Source organism: Gossypium arboreum, chromosome 8 (genome assembly GCF_025698485.1).
Source record: "Gossypium arboreum isolate Shixiya-1 chromosome 8, ASM2569848v2, whole genome shotgun sequence".
Classification (NCBI taxonomy): domain Eukaryota; kingdom Viridiplantae; phylum Streptophyta; class Magnoliopsida; order Malvales; family Malvaceae; genus Gossypium; species Gossypium arboreum.
Genome location: NC_069077.1, coordinates 137,814,850 through 137,835,492, shown reverse-complemented (window position 1 = coordinate 137,835,492; position 20,643 = coordinate 137,814,850). Strand labels below are relative to the sequence as shown.

The window sequence follows — 20,643 nt, the reverse complement described above, 5'->3', positions numbered from 1 at the left end:
AAAACACATTCAATTATAAGTATTTTCAACGTAATGATAGAAAAACATTTTTAACTAGAAGCGTTTTCTATCACATAAAAATTAAAAGTGGCAGCACCAATATTTTTTCTTTTTTCCTAATGCCACCTATAAATGTAGAAATAGAACTTACAAAACAGGTCTTTATATAGACCTAAAGTCTTATTTTTCTTTTTTTCTTAAGCGATATGAGATATATGATATGGGTATATATAGACTCATAATTCATTTACAGCTTATTACCAGACAATGCGAGATTGCTTACTCTTTTAACTAACAACATAAGATTAAAAGTTATACTATATTTTAAGATTTAGAATTACAGTTTATAGTTTAAGATTTAAAGTTTTTGTTTTAGGGTTTAGAGTTAAAGTTTTAAGTTTAGGGTTTTTAAGATAAGTAAAATTTATGGTTTAAAGTAGACTTGTTCATGAGTCGAACTACTAGCTTAGACTTGAAGGTCCGCTCAAAAATTGGGAGAGTTTAGGTAAAAATATTAAGCTTGAAAAAATGGGCTTGAACAAAAAAATTAGGCCCGTTTAAAATATGGGCTAAGCTTAGGCTTGAACATTCAAGGTCTGACTCGACCCGTTTAAAGTTTATGATATTTTATATTATGTAATTTATAATACATTGGAAAAAAACAAATCTATACTAAATATATAATACTACTATAATGTAAGCATTAAAATAATGTTAAGATGACTATATAAAAAATTTTAATAAATAAAATATATATAAATTTAGTAAATATTAAATTTAAATAATATAAATATATTTTAAAATATTTTTAAAAATAATATGGGCTTAAGTTAATCCTTTGCAAATATGGGCGAGTTTAAAATGAATTTAAATTAATCTTTTGCAAATATGGGCGGGATTGGGCGAAATTTAGGCCCTTATTTCGGGTCTGGCTAGGCTTGGGTAAATATAAATATGTTAATATCATGCTTAGACTTGATCCAAACCCAGCTCGACTTGGCCCATGAGCATATTTAGTTTAAAACTTTGAATTGGTATTTTTGTGAAACAACTAATTAAGAACTTTTATGAAATTTTAAAATATATAATTGAAGTAAAGTTATGAGACAATTTATTATAGCAACGGAGAAAGTCAGAAAACTTTTGAGGGGAGTCGAATTAAGTTGCATATTTTCATAATAGTAAAATCAAAATTTCACCATATTAATTGCCTATATCTTTATTATTTTAAAATACTAAATTAAATTTTCTCATTTTTGGAGGGCAAAGTGCAATTTTATTATATATTAATTTAAAATTTTAAAATTATAAAATAACTAAATGTGAAATTTTCTATTTTAGGAGATTGAGACCTCATTGGCTCTGCCGGTGTATAATTGATTGAAATTTAAGGTTTTGAAATCAAAATAAAGATGTCAATATTTTAATGATTTTATAATTTTAAAACTTAAATTTTACATAAAATATTTTTAATTTTTATAATTTTTTGTTTATAAATGTATGTATCTCTAAACTTTTAGTATTTATATACATATCTCTACGACATTTTATAATCATATTTTTCTCACATCGTTTCGATACATTTTTTTTTTATAATACAAAATCACCCCTAAGGCACACAAACAATTCAATGTATATACGGGATAGTGACAGATTCGTGTTAGGCGGTATTGCGGACTATAGGGAGAATCGGATGGAGGGAGAGTGGGCGGAGGCCGAGGCTTTGAGGGATAGGATTATTTGGACCCGAGATAATAATGTTGTGAGGGCCATTTTTGAGACTGGTTGCACCAGTTTGGTGAACCATATTAAAAAATATTGGTAAGACATAATCATTTTTGGCTTGCTTGAATTCTTCACGGAAGTCAAGATTAATTGGATCGGCCGAACGAATAATAGAGTTGCGGATTATCTTAATAAGTTAGTTTTAAACAAATATTGTACTCTTTCATTTGATATGGAGTATCCTTACGATATCCATGAGCTTATGATTGATTCATGTTAATGAAAGATAGTAGCCTCCAAGTCTTTTTATTTGTCAAAAAAAATTCAATGTATATAATATTAGGTAATGATCTTGTTTGAGTTACATAAACATGTTGGTCCACAATTGTGAATAAACTAGTCAACAAATAAATTCAACTTTGATGAGATTGTATACCCAATCAAACTATATTGCTTTCTTTTTTAAAAAAAAAATTATAGAGACAAATTGTAAGAATGATGTCGTGTTAGTGTTATGTAATTTTTCAAGATTAAGTTTCTTCAATTGTTGGAGTTTCTTCTGATTCATTATCGCCATGTTCGATCGATGCCGCGGAGTTGTTTCTCTTATGTGTAGCAGCCTCGAGAACGTGATTGTAGTTCCCTTTCTCCATGAAAAGTTGAGAAAAATGGTGCTTACAATATAAGACCCCGTTTAAAGCCGCATACGAAGAGTGTGTCAAGTGACACCCTCCGTGAGCACATTTGAAACATGATTTGTGGAAACATTCCCCTTCCATGGTCACCTAAACCCAACCAATATGAATCAATATTAATAAAAACTCGAAGATATATATATATATAAATAAAGAGGTTTTAAATAGTGGTAATGGATATTAAGTTGTTTCGGTCTGTTACTTTTTTAAAATTATTAAATCAAAACAAAATTCATAAATTTTATGTAATGATAAAAATAAATAAATTATTGATTAATTTAAAAAAACATAATGTAAAATGTATTTACCTTCTCTAATGGATACACTGTCTTCTCGCACGAGGCACATTTGTCTTGGGTTCCACAGAACATTGATGAAAATTTACTAGAAGTTTTATTCTGTAATAAATTACAAAAATTTGTCATTTATCAATACAAAAAATAAATGTATTTTGGTCCATATTTTTAATTAGTTGATATTTATTCATTATTTTTTAATAGTGATAAATGCAATGTGATCCAAATGTATTTATCATTGTAATTTGAGTCCATATTATAAATTAATGTTTGTGTAATATATTTATCCAAGTTTACTGGGGAGGGATGGGATGTATTATGTGAAAGTCAGAAAATTATTTTAAGGGTGAAAATTAAAATTTAATTTTTAATATATTTTTATAACTTTTAAATGATTAAATCAATTTTTTTTATTTTTAAGGGGTTAAAGTGTAATTTTATTTTTACTAATTAAAAATTTTAAATGGACAGTTTTTATTTTTAAGGAGGACTGGGCCTTGCTAGCCCCCCTTAGATATGCCACTGCATGTTGATAATGTAAAGGTAGTATCATCTTTAGGTGTCAATGAAAAATTGATACGTTCTTAAATTTTTGTCATTGACTCTTGAAGAGAACCTAATGGTATTATCCTATTGAAGCTGTTGAATATCGTAAACCCTAGCTAGTGAAGAGTGAGAACACATGGAGGAAGGTTTAAAGTCAAGATCTTTAGCTAGCCCAAGTGGCATCTTAGTTGCCGAAGTACCTCTATATCAAAATCTGTCTCTTGAATTATTATATGAATCAAGGACAAACCTTGAGAGTTTGTTGGTTCTTCAACAATACTCAAAAAACAATATTTTGATTTATGTGATGCTTCACATCAACGCGATCTAACAAAATTTCACCTTGTTTGATTATGGTTTATCTACATATTCAAATAAGCATCAAATATATTTTTTGAATACGAGATTTTAAAGAAAATAAAAAAAAAATGTTACGGTTTTAACTTCTTTTCATAAAATTTTGTTTTCAGGTTAAAATGATTTTTTAGTCCTAAAAATTTTATTAAATTTGAAATTATTATTTCATATACAAGCGGATGATTAATAAAGTAAGATTTTTTTACTAAAAATGAAAAAAAATGTAATATAAAACATATAAAAGAAAGTAAAAACGTACCGTTTCATTTTGCTTCTCGGTTTTGCTGGAAAAGTGGTCAATCAAATAAATTTAAAATGATAGGCTATAATATATACAGATAAATATCAAAATTATATATGAATTTTGATTTAATGTATAAATATATATATAAGCTTTAATTTAATGCAATCATACACATAAAATTCTAATTATGGTTTAAATATATAATTGAAACTTTAATTTTAACTTAATCATACATATTTAAAAAACACATCAATCTATTTTTATATTGAATAAATATAATTATTTAAGTATGCAATATATAAATATAAAATGATGGTATATAAATAATTGTGTTAATAAATTATAAAAATTACACAAAATTAAAGTTTATGTATATAATTGCACATTAAATCATAGTTCATGTATAATTTTAGGATTTATCCATATTAGATATCATCTCTAATCTTCATAATTAATTTTGAAAAAGAAAATTACAAAATGGGTCTTAAACCTGTTAGGAAATTTTTGCTGAAATTGCCTGATTCCTTAAAAAGTTGCTCAAAATGAGGCTTGCAGTAAAGAACTCCATCTATGGAGGAGTAAGTGCTCATCTGTCAAGAAACGCAATTAATCAACATCATTCAATTTTAAGTCATTATTTTTTATGCAAATTAAGGGCGAACTTAGGAATCCCAAGGTTAAAGTTTTTTTTTTTTTTGTTAAAATGAATTAAAATAAATTATTAATTTTTGAGAATGGGTTAAACTAAAGGAAAAAGGATTAAATTGAATTATTAATTTTAATAGAGAATAAAAATGAAATGGTATCATTTAATCAAAGTAACCAAGGCACCAGGACGAAATTAGTGGAGCTGGCAGAGGCCGCCCCCTAAAATGAATTTTTTTTCATTTAGGCCCTTTGAAAATTTTAAAATTTTAAATTAGTAACGGTAAAATTGTACTTAAGCCCCCTAAAAATGATAAAAATTTGATTTAATCTTTTAAAATTATAAAGATATAGACTATTAAAATGATGAAATTGCATTTTTACTATCATAAAAACTACAATTTAATTTCGCCTCTGCAAGACATCTATTACTTGACCTCTTAACTTTACCCGTAATGCAAATTAAAATTTTATATTTTTTATTTGTCTAAAAGTACTCATTATTAATATATGTATACAATTATCTTTAAGTATCCTTTAAATATATAAAAATTTTAAAATTTACTTAACTAGAAATATATCCGTATTCATGCGCTCACAAATATATCTAAAACGAGTCATAAATTTAGTCCTTTTATAATTTATAAAATTTTAAACTAGTAATGGTAAAATTACACTCGACCCTTTAAAAACTTGATTTAATCCTTTAAAAATTTAAAGATATAAACTATCAAAATGGTGAAACTGTATTTTTACTATAGTAAAAATATATAATTTAATTTCAACCCTGCAAAATTTTTTTGACTTCATCCTATATAAATTTAAATTATGAAAGAGAACTCGAAAAAGAACTTGAAAGATAAAAATCAAGATTAATTACCACAAGATTTCCCTTGCAATGGCTACATTTGAAGCATGTTTTATGGTATGGAACTCCTTCGAGAGTCAACATATCCACAACATGTACAGTCTTATCACAAGCCTTGCATTTGTCAATTGTTCCAGTGAATGACATTTCCTTGATTCCAGAAACTAAAAGAAAAAGGAAAAAGCTCTTTGTAAGATGTTATTGAAACAATGGAAATATATAATGTTTGACAAAAGAAAGTGAGTAGGTTTTTTGCCCTTTTGTCTATCACTTTCTTACAAATGAGATAAGGGCTTATTTTAACCCATTTTGCAATTGGGTAATTTTGGTAGTGTTGAGGTGGGAGATCCCACTATTATTATCTCATAATTTGGGAAGTTAATGTCCTTTTAATTTGGAAAGAAACAAGGTCTGTGTTTTTTTGACCTCTTCAAGGTTAAATTTTGGAGGAAGGAAATTGAAAGCCAACTATTTTTTCTATTTGGAGTTGTGCTAACGGTGGTGGTTAGATCTGTCAATGGAGTTAATCGAGTTATGGCTCGTTTGTTTATTTTTTAAGCTCAGATTGATTTGATGATTTGTTTTATTGTTAAAAAAATATTTATTTTGAGTTTTTTTAATAACATTTAAATATATTTTAGGTTTGTTCAAGTTTACGATCATTTATGCTATTAATAGTTTTTTCCATTTTTATCTCATTGTTATTGTTACTTTTGCATTTATTTTCAATGTTATCACTATAATACTTAGTCACCACGAATAATTGTATTGCCACTCTTATTTTTGAGTCTCAACTTACATCCAAATAAAGTTTGAATTAATAAGTTCGCATTAATAAATAAATTTTAGATATTATGTGAACATTGATTTCAATCAACAAATACATGCAATAATTCACGGGAGAGATATTATTATTATGCGTAATATTAATTATAAGGAATGCATTTGTAGGGATTTGAACCATCAACCAAAGCTTATGTAGTCCTTACCTTGAATCTATGATACCATTAGGGTTAGCTAGCTCAAGTATCCAGTAACACATGAATGAGCATTTATATGAAGGGTACATGCACAACAAAAGCAAAGACAAAGAAAAAGAAACAAGTTTAAAAATATAATTCACTCCATTCACAAAATTTAAGTACAAGCCATTAAAACAGCAAATACAAATGCAATACCCTAATATCTACGTTGACCATGGTGTTATCCACACCTTAGGTGGAAGCAAGGATCACCTCATCCAAGAAAGAAGGCTCAGTAGTTGTGGGCTTAGAAGGACTAATAATTACAGGCTCAAAGGAACAATAGTCATAGTTGTGGGGGGGGGGTATTCAATTGTAAGAAAAGAGGGTTCCTCCATAGCCTTTTCAGCCGATAGTTAACCCCATCTTCAGAAGCACTATTTTTCGAACCTCCTTTTGGTTCATTTGGGGGTACAAGAGGGAGAAAGAGACTTCCAACATATTTGCTTGGAATTTCTCCCAAGCTTCCCCTGACAGGGTCATGACATTAAAGTCTAACCTCTCAGACCCAACAACATTACAACAAGCCCCCCAGTTGACCTCGAACAGATGAAGGGGCTTCTAAGCTACTTGGGCGGCCAAGATGAAGCTATCCCTTATAAAGGGACCTAATCTTGCCTTAGCTTTGTTTAACATTTTCATTACCTCAATGCAGGCCTTTTGTTCCTATTGCAACTGCTCCTTGGCCTGTTTAGCCTTATTTTCTTGCTTCTAGAGGGCCGTATCAAGTTCAGCTATCCAAGCACAACCCCTCTCTCGGTCAACTTGATACCCTTTGTAGTCCTTGATGTTCTCATTCTCCTTAAGCAAAGTGGAATTAACCTCTTCCAAATATTCCACTCAAGTCCTTCAGACGATGGCCTCTTCCTTTACCTCGACAACAAAAGCCTCAGCCTTAAGCTTGGCCCTCCGAAGGTTTGTGTAAAAACTTTTGAGAGAAAAATATTGACTTCCTTCTTCTGTATTAACAAGCCAAAAAGAGCCGTATTTATACATGATAAACATGGAAAATAAATCTATGTAAATCCCTAGATAACTTCTCTCTTAAATATATTATCTACATATTTAATAAATATTTGCATATCTTAATATATTCCTTAATTTCTTTTCTAATACCCCTTTGAGTTGATGCGTGAAGATTACGAACAACCAACTTGCGTAGAAGATAACCCAAACTATTGTGTCCCCAATGCCTTAGTGAAGATATTGGATAGTTGTTTAGAGATGCAAACATAAGTGGTTTGAACATGTCCATGTTGAATCTCATCACGAATAAGATGACAATCAATTTCAATGTGCTTTGTTCACTCATGAAACCGAGATTTGCACTAATATGTAAGGCTACTTAACTATTATAATACAACAACATAATATCAAAGTGAACAACACTAGGAGACAACAAGAGGCTCTTTTAACCATTTCAATTCACACACAGTTGTAGCTATGGAACGATACTTTGCTTCAGCAGAATATCTCGACACTCATTAGCATTACATGGTTCAGTAAACGTGATCACGAGTCGTTCGTATTTGTGATGAATGACTTGATTACTATTTGATAGTAATTGACTTTTCATGTAGGAAGGTGTAATGGTTACTATGAGATAAAATAGGATTATATTGGGAGAAAAATTATTGTCCCAAAGAGATTAAAGATATCCTATGAGGCTAGCACACTTACGACAAGGTCATTAGACGAACACTGGTCAAGTTGCTTTCGTGATGGTATGTCATTGGAGAGAGCTTAGTCACAATACTATAATGGAATGACTTCGTGACTAAATGAGTTTCTAATTAATAGGCGAAAAGTTGGAACTTAATTATAAATCATTTGATCTTCAATTGCATACGTCCAATTGGTCCCTCCACTAGCTTGTTAAAACCATAAATGAATTACATGTTGAATCAAATGAATAGAAATAGTAAAAATGGAGAAATGGAATCATTTGGAAATGACTATGGTTTTCTCCAAAATGAAAATGAAAATGACCAGGAATAAATTTATGGTTTTCGAATTAAATGAAGTTTGAAAATGGAAATAAATCATTTGGTCATAGTGAACCATTGAATATGAAAATATTAACTATATTTTCTCATGAATTCTTTTATGGTAAAGTCGCTATGATTTTAACGGAATTAGAATTAGTTTGAGAAGATTATTTAATTGGAAATATATAGAGAAGTTTATTTTGGGAAATAGAAAAACAAATATTAAGTTAGAACAAATTATAAAGTATTGGATTAAAAGCTCGAGATGTACTTGTAATTGGACCCAATATGGGAGAGACCCAAAAGTCTCTCATGCTAAAAGGGGTGGACGACAAACCCTAGTAATATTAATTAGGGTTGCCTAAAACTTTTACAATTAAAAATAGGTTCTACATTCTTTCCCTAAAAATAGATGGCACCAGTAGGGCTATTAAACAGAACTTTAAGGTATTGTTACTCTGGCCGAAAATAGAGAGAATTTATTCTTAACTATTGAATCTATTTTCCGAAATAACAAATTCTGTCAGTTTTTATTTTAGAAGATATTTTGCATTTTCACATTAAGAAAAGAAAATTATTTCTAATTATGTATTTTTCTTCAAATCATTCAAACCCACACTTGAAGTCGTTCGTGGTACGAGAATAACAGATAATATTGTTTGGTTGAAAGGCAGGAACGATAAGGATCCATCTATCCGAAAACACAGGTACGAATTCGGTCTAAGGTTTATTGCTATAAATATTACAAACCAGGTTGGTTTTCAAAATTTTTATATTTCGCTATGCAAGAAAATTGTTTTTGAACTGGATTTTTACCTACATATATATTTTTCATTTTTTTAAAAATAATATAGGCGAGCCTAAAATGGGCTTTAGTTAGCTATTTACAAATGTAGACGGGCTTGGGCAAAATTTTAGGCCAATGTTTCGACTGAGCTAGGCTAGGCAAGTATAAAGTGTGTTAATATCATGCTTAGGCCTAACCCAAACTTGGCTCGACCCCACCCATGAACGCCTCTAATGGTCGCGTGATTTCCTAATCCCGTCATCGGCAAAACCCAACTCGAAGTCAACATTGTAGAAACCGTTTGAACCTTCTCGAATAGATAATATTTCCACACCTTCTAGAGGGTGATGTCATTGGGCACATCAATAAGACCCCTTTTTGCAAATCCTCAACTATCATTCAACATCCTCGTACTCGTCTAAAAGAGGTCTATAGTTGTACAAGTTTGTGGGGGGCATGTTTCACACAATGGGAAGCCAAAACCATCCCCAAATTTCACTCCACAAGTATGTACTTATGTTTAAATTCATATTATTGACCCTCTTATACAATAAGTTCTCCACGGGAGGAGTCCCTTGCCGTTTAGCAATGTATAATTGCACTGGTTGGGTGGTTTGATTAGCTTAGGATAACTTGTACAAAGTTTGGAAGCCCTCAGTTGGTAGTAGTCCCCCCACTCACTACAGTGGTTGAGGAACCCTACTATGATCAATTAGGAGGCTCTGACTAGTTACCTTGGTGCAACCCCATAATGGTTTAGTACATTGCCCATGAACGAATGAAAAGTGGAACCCTACCTCCAGTACATAAAGGGGTAGATAAAACCCTAACCTTCCACTGCCATAGTTAGGTTCACTCACGATACTCAAGGCATTAGACTCTGAGGGGATGTTAAAGTCGTACTTGTAGTGGTTGGCTTCCAAACCATGAATACAAAGCAATCATGTCATCTTCTTATTGGTTGGTACACTCAAAAGTGCCACCCATCACGTATTCGTTTTCCAATTGTGGGCCTTTTCTCACCTTATTCACAATAGCCTTGAAGGTACTGGTTTCTCCGCCTTTGTCATCTTCGACCATTAGAATCAAGCAGCGCTAAAGAGAGATGAAACCAAAAAAGTTTGAAAATCGAAATCTTATCCTTGGAAATAGTGGCGAGGGAAGAATGAGAAAGAAAAACAACAAAGAAGACAAAAGAACTTGAAGAAGATGATGATGAAAAGAAGACAAAGACTTAGAAATTTTAAGGTTGCAAAGAGTACAAAAACTAAAAATTACTTTGAGAATTCTTTGATGAAGCAAATAAGTTTCAACTGATTTAGTTTGGGCATATTTAACCATTGACAAACTACTCCCAACAGAACATGTGTCCCACGAAAGGATACAAAGTCTGCTCCTTCATTGGCATCCTTTCCTAAGGCACAACTATGATGCTTTATCATTAATGCATCCATTCCAGAACCTTTAGTGCATCCATTTTTTCCCTAAGGCGTCCTCAATACACACAAACAATGCAACTCTTCACCTGTCAAAACCCCCATAAAGTGACTCATTTGTTTAACGCTCATGCCTAGTAGTTTTTCAAGGGATCTGCTTGGTGGCTATCTGAAAGGTCTCGAGGCAGGCTTATTAGTTTCACTCATTGGAACCGAATCGCCTTGTTGATGTCTTATCACTTTAGGTAGGTGTTATTTAAGACAACGGATAAATGTGATGTATGCATGGCAAGTATTCTGTCCATGTCAAGGGTGTGGTCCTTACATTGCGTATTTGCCAGGTAATAAGCTCGGTAGGTCCTCACAAATGTCCTTAGCTCACAAGATGATTCTTAGTTTGGGGTATTGTCCTACGAGATTGGTAGTGCATGAGGTGAGCTTGCGGGATGTAGGTATAACAATATAGATCTACAAGTAAAAAGAATGTAATATGTATTAGATTATGGTACATTCACATGTAGGTGAAAATATTTATGTAAAAATAAATTTAAAAATTATATAAAAGTACAATAACACTTGCAAAATTAAGGCAACTTTTGTGTGAGTCCACTATGAGGCTCTTTTAGATTTATTTTCAATTTAAATTTCTTTTATAGATTTTATATAAAATTTTAAGGACAAAAATCATAGTAATATTTGTTATTTTATTAAAACAAATTTTTTTCAAATCAAGTTGGTGCATGATTAACTTGTGATATGAACTCAATCAATGACTTGATAATATAATAATAGATTATACATAATTTGAAAACTTTTTAGTACACTAGCAGTAGATCTATTCATAGGTACCATTATCTGCCTAAGCTCTAAGGCCCTTCAAATATATAAGTATTTAGACAAAATACAATAACCAAAAAAAGCCTTGAGTAAACAATATTAAGCACGTTTAAAATATGGGTTGGAACATTTAAGACTTGAGCCTGACTCGACTAGTTTGATACTTTTGTAGTATATATATATTTTATATATTATATAATTTATATCACATAAAATTAAATAGATAATAACACAACACTATATAAATTAGAAATATGTTAATTTTTCTAAATTTAAAATTTTAACAAAAAAATATCTAAAATATTAAATATAATATAGACAGTCTAAAACACACTTGAGTTAAGTTTTTTTTTTTTAAAATAAGCGAACTTAAGCAAAATCCTAGGCCTATATTTTAAACTAAATTAGGTTTGAACAAACATAAAATATATTAATATCATACATAAATCTAACTTGAACCCGATTCAACTTATAAATACGTCTTACTCTGTAAGAATGAATGGATAACAAGTACTCTTTTAAGATTAAAGACATGAAGACTATTTGCAGAATACTTGCAAACATTTTGTTTATCTATCTCAAAATTTTTTGTTGGAATATCAAGGTCATATCCTAATATTGCTATATGAATCCAAATCTAAATTAAACAGAAACATGAGAAATTCTTGCGAGTGTAGTTTCAATCACCGATGTTTAAATTTCTCATTTTTGTAAATGTAATAGTTTGATATTAAAATGAGTTTAGCTAATACAACTATATTTAAGCTTATTAAATTATAAATAAATTTACATTTTAATAATTTAATTTAAAAATATAAAATAATATTAAATTATTCGTAAAATTCTTATTTAAACCACTATATCTATATAACCTTTGTTTGTACAACATACACCAGTTAGAAAATTCTTTTCTATAGTTCAGTTTTTATATTTATAAAATACACACAAACATGCAAACCAAAATCAGACTTTTAAATCTGACTTTTAATACTGTAGTATCATATCATATTGTGATTACTGTGTACTTTTATTTCATTTTTCTAAATTGTAACTCATTTTTTAAAAATACATTCCCAAGTACAACACAACACTACAGCTTAATAACAAACCAAGACAGAACCTCAAAAAACCCTCCTACATTCAATGCACATAAAAAGAAACTAAGAACCCCTGGATGGATGTTTCCCTAAAGTACGGACCATTTAAATTTTTTTTTGTCTCACGCTACATTATTATTACAATATCTAATTTAATTGTCACCATTATTTTTACACTAATAACCATTCAAAGGGACTATAAAAATCCATAACTTACAACTATACCTGAATATTAACAAACAATGTCATTGGCAGTGCATTTTAATACATTTGCATGTTATATAATCAGTTTTTAATAAATCACATATGGCAATTTGCAAGTTTGTATCACGTCCAAAATTAATTGGATCTACTTTTATATAGGAAAACTCATGAATCCTCTAGTAGAAAATTTTTACGGTTTTTGGAACAATGAACTCTTAACGAGTTTTTTTTTATCATTAGTTTAGGCACATAATATTGTAAATGAAAAATATATTTATATAGAAAAAAATAAAAATAAAAAAATTCCCAAGACCCCACTGCTAGCAGTCCTATATTTCCATCCACCTAAAAGCATTACCAGCCTCCCTGACTCGCGCTTTCGGGTCTTGGCTTGTAACTATTAAATGAAGGAACAAAGATTATCGGATTTGGACCTGAACTGACTGGCGAAGGAGGCGTGGCCTACCTCGTCATGGGAGGCAAAGAAAGCATCAGAAAACCAATTTACAATGCCTACAGATGCCTTCTAATCATATTCTTTATGTCCTTGCATGTTCAGGGACAAGACGTTGGCGTAGTTCGGTAGATGCACCGGCCAGTTCTGCATAATCGTTGACACGAGTAATTATGCACCATGATGATTCGAAGATAAAATACAATGTGAAGATTTTGAAGTAGCTTTTACCTTGAGCTGTGAAATTGAATAGGGAAGGTAGGGGTCGCCCATTAGGCAAGCTCAAATCGGGGACTCTCAAATCATCGAAGAAGGGGTGTGCTAATGCCTCCAACTGAAAAGCAGGAAGCAATACACTCACTAGATTCAACACCGAGACCATGTGTAAAATATTGTGAAAGACATGAAACTAAAACGATACACTCCAACAACTTGCGCACATGTCAAAGCATCTTTATAAGTCAATTGCTACTAAAATTCCCTATCAAACATTATAGAGAAGCACGAGTGCATATTCAACTGAAAACAACAATAGTACAATACGAAATTCTTACAGCAGTGCAACGTAATTTCGGTGAGTACTGAAGCAGCCTTGACACAAGATCCACCGCCTCAGGGGGCAATTGCTTGTGAAATAACTGAAATTGTAACAAGCGTAAGATTGGTTTTTCTTTACAGCAAGTAAGGTATTTAGAAGATGATGCAATCAGCAAACCTTATGCCACGGATGGGCTTTGATCTGAGGGAACTTGAACTCAGTGTAATTTGGATTCATGCACTTAATTTCTTCTCTGGTCGGTGTTCCCAATATCTGAAACAATAACGCAAACGGAAAAAGATGAGTAAACCTAGAAAAAGAAAAGTAAAACTAGAAAAATGAAAAACCGAATATGCAGACCTTAATAATTTCCACTAGCTGATCAACACCACTTTCACCAGGAAAGAGTGGCTGCAAATGGGGTAATACGGAATATGCATTAGTGCATGCCTTGTATAGAGCATTATTGTATAGAACAGAATAGTCAAAAGATAAAAATTCTCCATATTATAAATGGATGCTAGAAATAAGAACACAAAAGTATCCAGAAGCTAGGAAGATAAAAGACTAGTTTTGCAAATTGTGCTTTCACATAGACATCCAGGATGCCGAAAGCCTTTAATGCTCATAAACAAACAAGGGCTCAAAAGGATGACGGCATCGGTAGAAACAAATATCATGAATGCCATGAATGACAATACAATCCGTGAAATTGACAATCATGAAACGGTAGATGAAATGATGATATACGGAACATGAATACTATTGAATAGTTACTAGAGCCTTGAAAGCATTAGGGAGCTAAATAAAATATAAGTTGACATCTAAGTTGCATCAGAAATATATTTTTATGAACTCACATGTCCAAGCAGAAGCTCAGCCATCACACAACCAACGGACCACATATCAATAGCAGTGGTATACTCCGTCACCCCGAATATAAGCTCTGGAGCCCTATAATATCGTGAGCATATATATGATATGTTGGGTTCCCCTGGGACCTAAAGATTGCAGAGTAAATCTCCATAAGTTTTACAAACAAGAGAGGGGGGGGGGGGGAGGGGGAGAGAGAGACATTCAAACATCCCAAAAAGTTGCACATACCAGCTTCTTCGCACTACCGAAATCACATATCTTCACCTGGTGAGTGTGGGGATATACCTGTGAATACATCATGACATTAGCTCCAATATGCCTTGGCATTCGATAACACAAACAATGACCAGAAGAAAAATAAAAGCAAAGACGTGTTAAGGCAAACCAAAATTTGCAGTAAAGAACCACTTTACAACATTAGCATACTCAAACTGGTGTGACTGGCCAAAAATACACAGTGCCGCACATTATACTGCATTCAAGTCGATAACAAATTGCCAAGGTGATGGGTAACAATCTCTATACAAGAGATTGAAATTTTTCTTGACATCAACCTTCAGCTTATAATACAAATGGGAAAATGCCTTACCAGTAAATTTTGTGGCTTAATATCACGATGACATACGCCAATCACATGATGTAAATAATTTAGAGCGCGGCAAATCTACAAAAAGAAAAGAAAGAAAGAAGCAATACAGCTTATCATGGCATGCACTGAGAATACAAACTAAAGTGTTAAAAACTCCAACCGGTAGAATTTTGCAATCCACTACTAATTTAGCAAAAGCAAGGAAGGGTCAAGGATCACCTGATATGTATACAGCTGCACATAAAGAATGGGCATATGCTGATTCATTCTGCTATGGTATTTTGAAACTCGATGTACAGTTTCTGGAACATACTCGAGAACAAGGTTAAGATAGAGCTCATCTTTTTCAGTGGATGAAAAGAAAGAGTGCTTCAGCCGGACAACATTAGGATGGTCTAGTACACGCATAATCTGGAGTTCCCTATTCTTGTATCTTTTATCCTGCAAAACCTTCTTTATAGCAACAGGTTCACCTGTCTCCAAGCATTTAGCCTACACCATAACATAAAATGTTATCATAAACACAAAGAGACCAAAAAAAATACTCTGAATATGCAAACACTAAGAGAACATAGACAAGAAGATTGCTACACACCGATAACTTCGTACCTGAAAGACAACACCAAATGAACCTGTACCAACCACACGCTCCGCCAAATATGACATTGTCTGAGACCCGGGGAAAAAAAAAAGCATTGTTAAACATTCTTCACAGCCTAACCCAAATAGAATAATCAAATAGAAATTAAATACATGCACTAGGGCTCATTTTTTAAATAGCAACTACAACACATGGACGCACAAGAAAAAAACTTATTCCCATTAAACCAAGGAGAAAAGAACGAAAAAATCAAGAAGTTAAAAAAGGAATAAAGCAACAGTAACTCGCAAATAGGCTGCTAAGGATAATTTACAATTTTGATGAGCAGTCAATCATATACAACAACAATAACCAAAAATCAAATCACCTGTTTTGGTTGCCCATTTTGACCACCAACAGTAGTTGAAATTATCTGACCTGTTTCTGTTCCATTTCCATTAATAACAGTAGCCTCTGGATCCTGTGAATTGCACTCCAGAAACAGTAATTTTAGAAAAAACCAAACAAGCTAGATAAATTATAGAAAGAAATTCAATCATTTCATAAAATCAAAAAAAGTATACACAAAGCAGATCACAAGATATCTTCAAGAAATCCAAGTCATAGCCTGAGGAATACATAGACTAGTTACTCACTGATCCAATTCATTGACCTTGCTAAAGTTCAATATTGAATACTTCAAATTATACAAGAGCTTCAAACTTATATATATGCACATATATATACATATGCGTGTATGTGTACATATATAAAGAAAGGATTTAAGAGGATGATAAACATACATGTATGGATACATTCAGAAGAGTATGAAAAACAAAAAATAACCTTATCATCATGGCTGACAGTTTTCTCATCTCTAATTCTCATTTCACGCATTTCATTAGGGAGCTGATCAACGCCTAGATTTTGTTGTCTAGCAACAGAAGGAACCCTGGATGTGCTTGCAACTGTTTCCTGTGATGTAGAAGCCATATTATGCTCTCGACTGGAGGTACTACTCTCAACTAAATTTGATTCTCTGCGACTCCTACCTGATTCTTGATCAACCTTTGCCCTCTTGGAGCTAGAATCCCCACCCTGACGAGAAAAATAAGATTTTCTCAAGGGAACTCAATACATGAAAGCAAAAGAGTAAAGTATACAAGCAGAATCATAAAAAAAGGAGTTCCTTTTATGTCGCTATCTTTAGATACTAGTCTTGATGTAAATTTCATGGTACTCCTTCCAGCACAAAGGTGCTTCATACATAAGTGGGTAGTGACATTCAACAATGAAGAAGCAATTCAGATTGAATAAATTTTACGTAAAATAGACACAGGCAAGTAGCTCCTTAAGTTACAAATCAACATTCAGTTCGGCCTCCTCACTCAAAACTGCTTTTGTCACTAACAAAAGTTATGTGGACCATCCCAGATTAAGGTCAAGTTCAGGGAAGATAAACAAATTATAGAAGCAATCAAAATGTTAATATGTCAAAGCTAAAAGTAAGTGGTATGCAGCAGTTTTAATAGTAGTTTGATCAATAACACTTCAGTAGGTGTTTTTTTTTTTGGGAGGGGGGTGTGCAGAGGGTCAAATGTAAATTTACGACTTCCTTCCCTTTCTAGATTTCAGTACACGATTACATACTACAGGCACAACATCACAAGAACCCAACAATTTTGGTAGGAAACAAAATCCACAGCATTTTATACAGCCCCTACCAAGGAAAATAAGTTCTGTTTAGAACATTACCCATTCTCAAGGGAAAAAACAGTAATCGAGATTTGACACATCACCGTCTCACCGACATATCAACAATGAATAAAATTCACTACTAAAACACAGCATACCATCAACGACCACCATGGTAATTGAAAAACATATTACTCTATACCTACACTTAACCTATAACAATTCGGCCCCTTCTACATTATTGTTGGTACATCTTTCCCCATGCTAAACAGGTACAAAAATTTGACTTTTGTTGTCAAAATCATGGTTTGCCAACCCAAACCAAAAAGCCAAGAAAATAGAGCTTTTGGATTCTGGAAGCTGACTCTTAGAGAAGATGGTAATATTATCTTCAAATCTCCAATAAATTTAAACTTGTTTTTGACATTTTAATTTCTCACTACACATTTTCAAAACAAAGGCAAACACTTAAAAATTCTTAAATGAACATTTTTTCCACTATTTTTTTAGACAAACTTTTTCCAACTCAAGCTTTTTTCTAACCTGAGCTATTTTCAAATGCATTGATAAATAAAAGCAAAAACAATAAATTATCCTCACACAAACATACAACTAAAATAAGATATTCTCAAACACAAAATCAAAGAAGAGATCCATCCACATTGATCAGCAAAAGAAGAGAACACGTTCAATGATGAAACAAACATGTAAGAAATCATTAAAAAATAATGGCAAATAACCTTCCAGAAACGAAACAAAAAGGAAAAGACCTTAGCTAACAATGCCATTAGGTGTTTCAGTCAAAATGAAAAGTTCAAAAACTATCTCAAAATACAAAATGAAAAGTTCAAAAACTATCTCAAAATACATATTCTTTTATTTTAAAATAATAATAATAATAACTTCACTAGGAAAAGAACAAAAGGGAATAAAAATCTCATGTTGCGTGTAAAAATATACATATTCTTTTATTTTAAATTAATAATAATAATAATCCAGCTAAATCTAAACATGAATGCCAGAAATGATAAAAATATATAAACATTAAGTGCAGGAAAATAAAAAAGGGGAAAAATCATTTTAATGAACCAAGCTTTAAAAATATTCCCCAAAAAGCGTTTCCTTTTACTTTACTTCTATTATTTCATTTTCCTAACAAACAAACAAACAGATATTATCACTAATCAAATCCATCACAAAAAAATATTTAAAATAGGGAAAAATAGAACTTACAGGATCAGAAGAAATTGAAGAGCGACCGGAAGCAATGCTCTTGAGACGACGCATAACATTCATGATTTTAGATTTCAACAAAACCAAAACCCTAATTTCCCAGAAGGTAAACAAAATGAATTTGGCAATCAATACAAATAAGAGAAGAGAAGAGAGAAAATCAGCATCTTCTCTTCTTCTTCCCCTCCTCCTCCGCCTTCAAATTTATCACCAGAATAACAAATAATTGAAAAAAAATTCCAAACAAAAATAAAATATAATCGCCAAAAATACAAAAACCTAAAGGAGATTTTTTCAACAAAAAAACATAAATTAAAAAAAAATCTTCAAATTCTCTTTTTCTTTCCCCTCTATCTGTATCAAAAGGAAAAAAAAAAGTTTTCCTCCTACAATAAAATCTTCTCTTTGTATTCCATAAAAGCCACAGGGTCAAAGCTAATTTGTACTTCAGTCAAACAAGAAATATAATCCGTCGGATTGTTTCATAATTGAAGGATCTAACGATCAGTAATTGAGTATATAATTTTTTGGTGGACTAAAATACCCTTTTCGGTAAGTGGTATTTACGGAGATATATGAGGATTTTGATTTTGACTATTCCGACAAGGATATATATCCCTCACGGAATATTCGGGGGGAAGCTTTGACCGGTCTTTGACCATTTTTAAAATGAGAAATTAGACTAATTATTAATTAATCAGCCCTTTTTTTATTTTTAATTTAATCAAAAGATCATTAAGCTAATTAATTAAAAATTAAATTTAATTAGATCTATGAAAAGCCTATTCGAGTTTCGTATGAATCATTTGAATTTTTTATTATATAAAAAATCAATAATTTGGATTCATGAATGCGAATTAATTCAAATTTAATACAAATTAAAAATTATAATTCAAAGTTAAGTTTTTTAAATTTATATGTATAATTCCTATTCGAGAAATTATGACCATTCCTACCACATTATTCATAGTCCCTTTCCAGTTATTTAACGACATTTCAATAATTTTTTTTCATATCATTGACACATAATTTTAGTTCCTATTTTTTTACCCTGAACTTCAAACTCAAATATTAAATTTCAAATCCTGAATCTCATATACAAACCCGAACCTAAACTTTGAACCCAAGTTTAGATTTGGGTTAGGGGTTCGATGTTCAAATTCGAGTTTAAAATTTAAGATTTTGGATTAAAGATTAAATATTCAAGATTCGAAATTCTAATTAAAAAATACAAAAATTATGTGCCAATGATATAAAAATTATTGAAATATCATTAAATAATTGTAAAGGACTTATAAATAATATGGTGAGAAAAGTTCAAATAATTTCTACCTTAGTCCCTGCTATAATTATAATTAATATATTAAAAATACAATTAAAATCAATAATTACATTATTAAATTAATTAAATATATATCCGTACGAAACGAATGCAATAATATATCCCACTTTGCCAAGCTGTCGTATGAACATAAACAGAAACAACCTGTGAGGTATGATGGAAATCACATAGAAGATCTTTAAAATCCCTTTTGACCCCCAAAATGAAAATCTTGAATGAGAGGACACGTCATCACTTTTTTTTTTAGTATTTTATCTGCCTGTTTTATAATTTATGTTCAAGATTAGTTAAATCAAGTACTTATTAATTTTATCAACTTAATATATACGATAAATCTTCTTCTTTTGATAGTTGAACTGAAGGAATTAGTTTATAATTTTTAACCTATTTTTAATTTTTATGTGTTTAATTATTATTGAATTGATTAAATTGAAAATTAATAATATTAACTGTTTAAATTTCCGATCCAATTTTTTATATTTTTAATGTTTATTTTATGATTTATATTATAATTTTATAGTTCTTTATTTTAACAATGTTATCTTTAAATAGACACAACTTCAATTCACTTGCAAGGATTTATTCAATA

At 31.1% G+C, this 20,643-nt stretch overlaps 2 protein-coding genes across 7 annotated transcripts; both read right to left on the bottom strand.

Moving 5' to 3' along the window:
* Positions 1-2,028: 2,028 nt before the first annotated feature.
* Positions 2,029-5,758, bottom strand: LOC108468250 (LIM domain-containing protein PLIM2b-like). The gene is made up of 5 exons (XM_053031696.1): positions 5,389-5,758; positions 4,338-4,453; positions 3,879-3,903; positions 2,729-2,818; positions 2,029-2,510 (listed from the first exon to the last, which is right to left on the bottom strand). The coding sequence occupies exons 1-5, from the start codon at positions 5,521-5,523 to the stop codon at positions 2,256-2,258; spliced, it is 621 nt and encodes a 206-aa protein (XP_052887656.1). The 5' UTR covers positions 5,524-5,758; the 3' UTR covers positions 2,029-2,255.
* Positions 5,759-12,864: 7,106 nt separating this feature from the next.
* LOC108470012 (shaggy-related protein kinase theta) lies at positions 12,865-19,201 on the bottom strand. Of its 6 annotated transcripts, none has more exons than XM_017771188.2 (14): positions 18,713-19,201; positions 16,837-16,882; positions 16,631-16,759; positions 16,173-16,265; positions 15,814-15,873; positions 15,424-15,696; positions 15,205-15,279; positions 14,844-14,900; positions 14,600-14,740; positions 14,100-14,150; positions 13,917-14,012; positions 13,756-13,839; positions 13,433-13,535; positions 12,865-13,348 (listed from the first exon to the last, which is right to left on the bottom strand). In XM_017771188.2, exons 1-14 carry the CDS (start codon positions 18,769-18,771, stop codon positions 13,287-13,289), a joined length of 1,329 nt encoding a protein of 442 aa, XP_017626677.1. In that variant the 5' UTR covers positions 18,772-19,201; the 3' UTR covers positions 12,865-13,286. The 6 variants fall into 6 exon arrangements, with proteins under 6 accessions (XP_017626677.1, XP_052887654.1, XP_052887655.1 ...); XM_053031694.1 differs by lacking the exon at positions 18,713-19,201 and adding an exon at positions 18,250-18,339; XM_053031695.1 differs by lacking the exon at positions 18,713-19,201 and adding an exon at positions 18,220-18,256.
* Between the last annotated feature and the right edge of the window lie 1,442 nt (positions 19,202-20,643).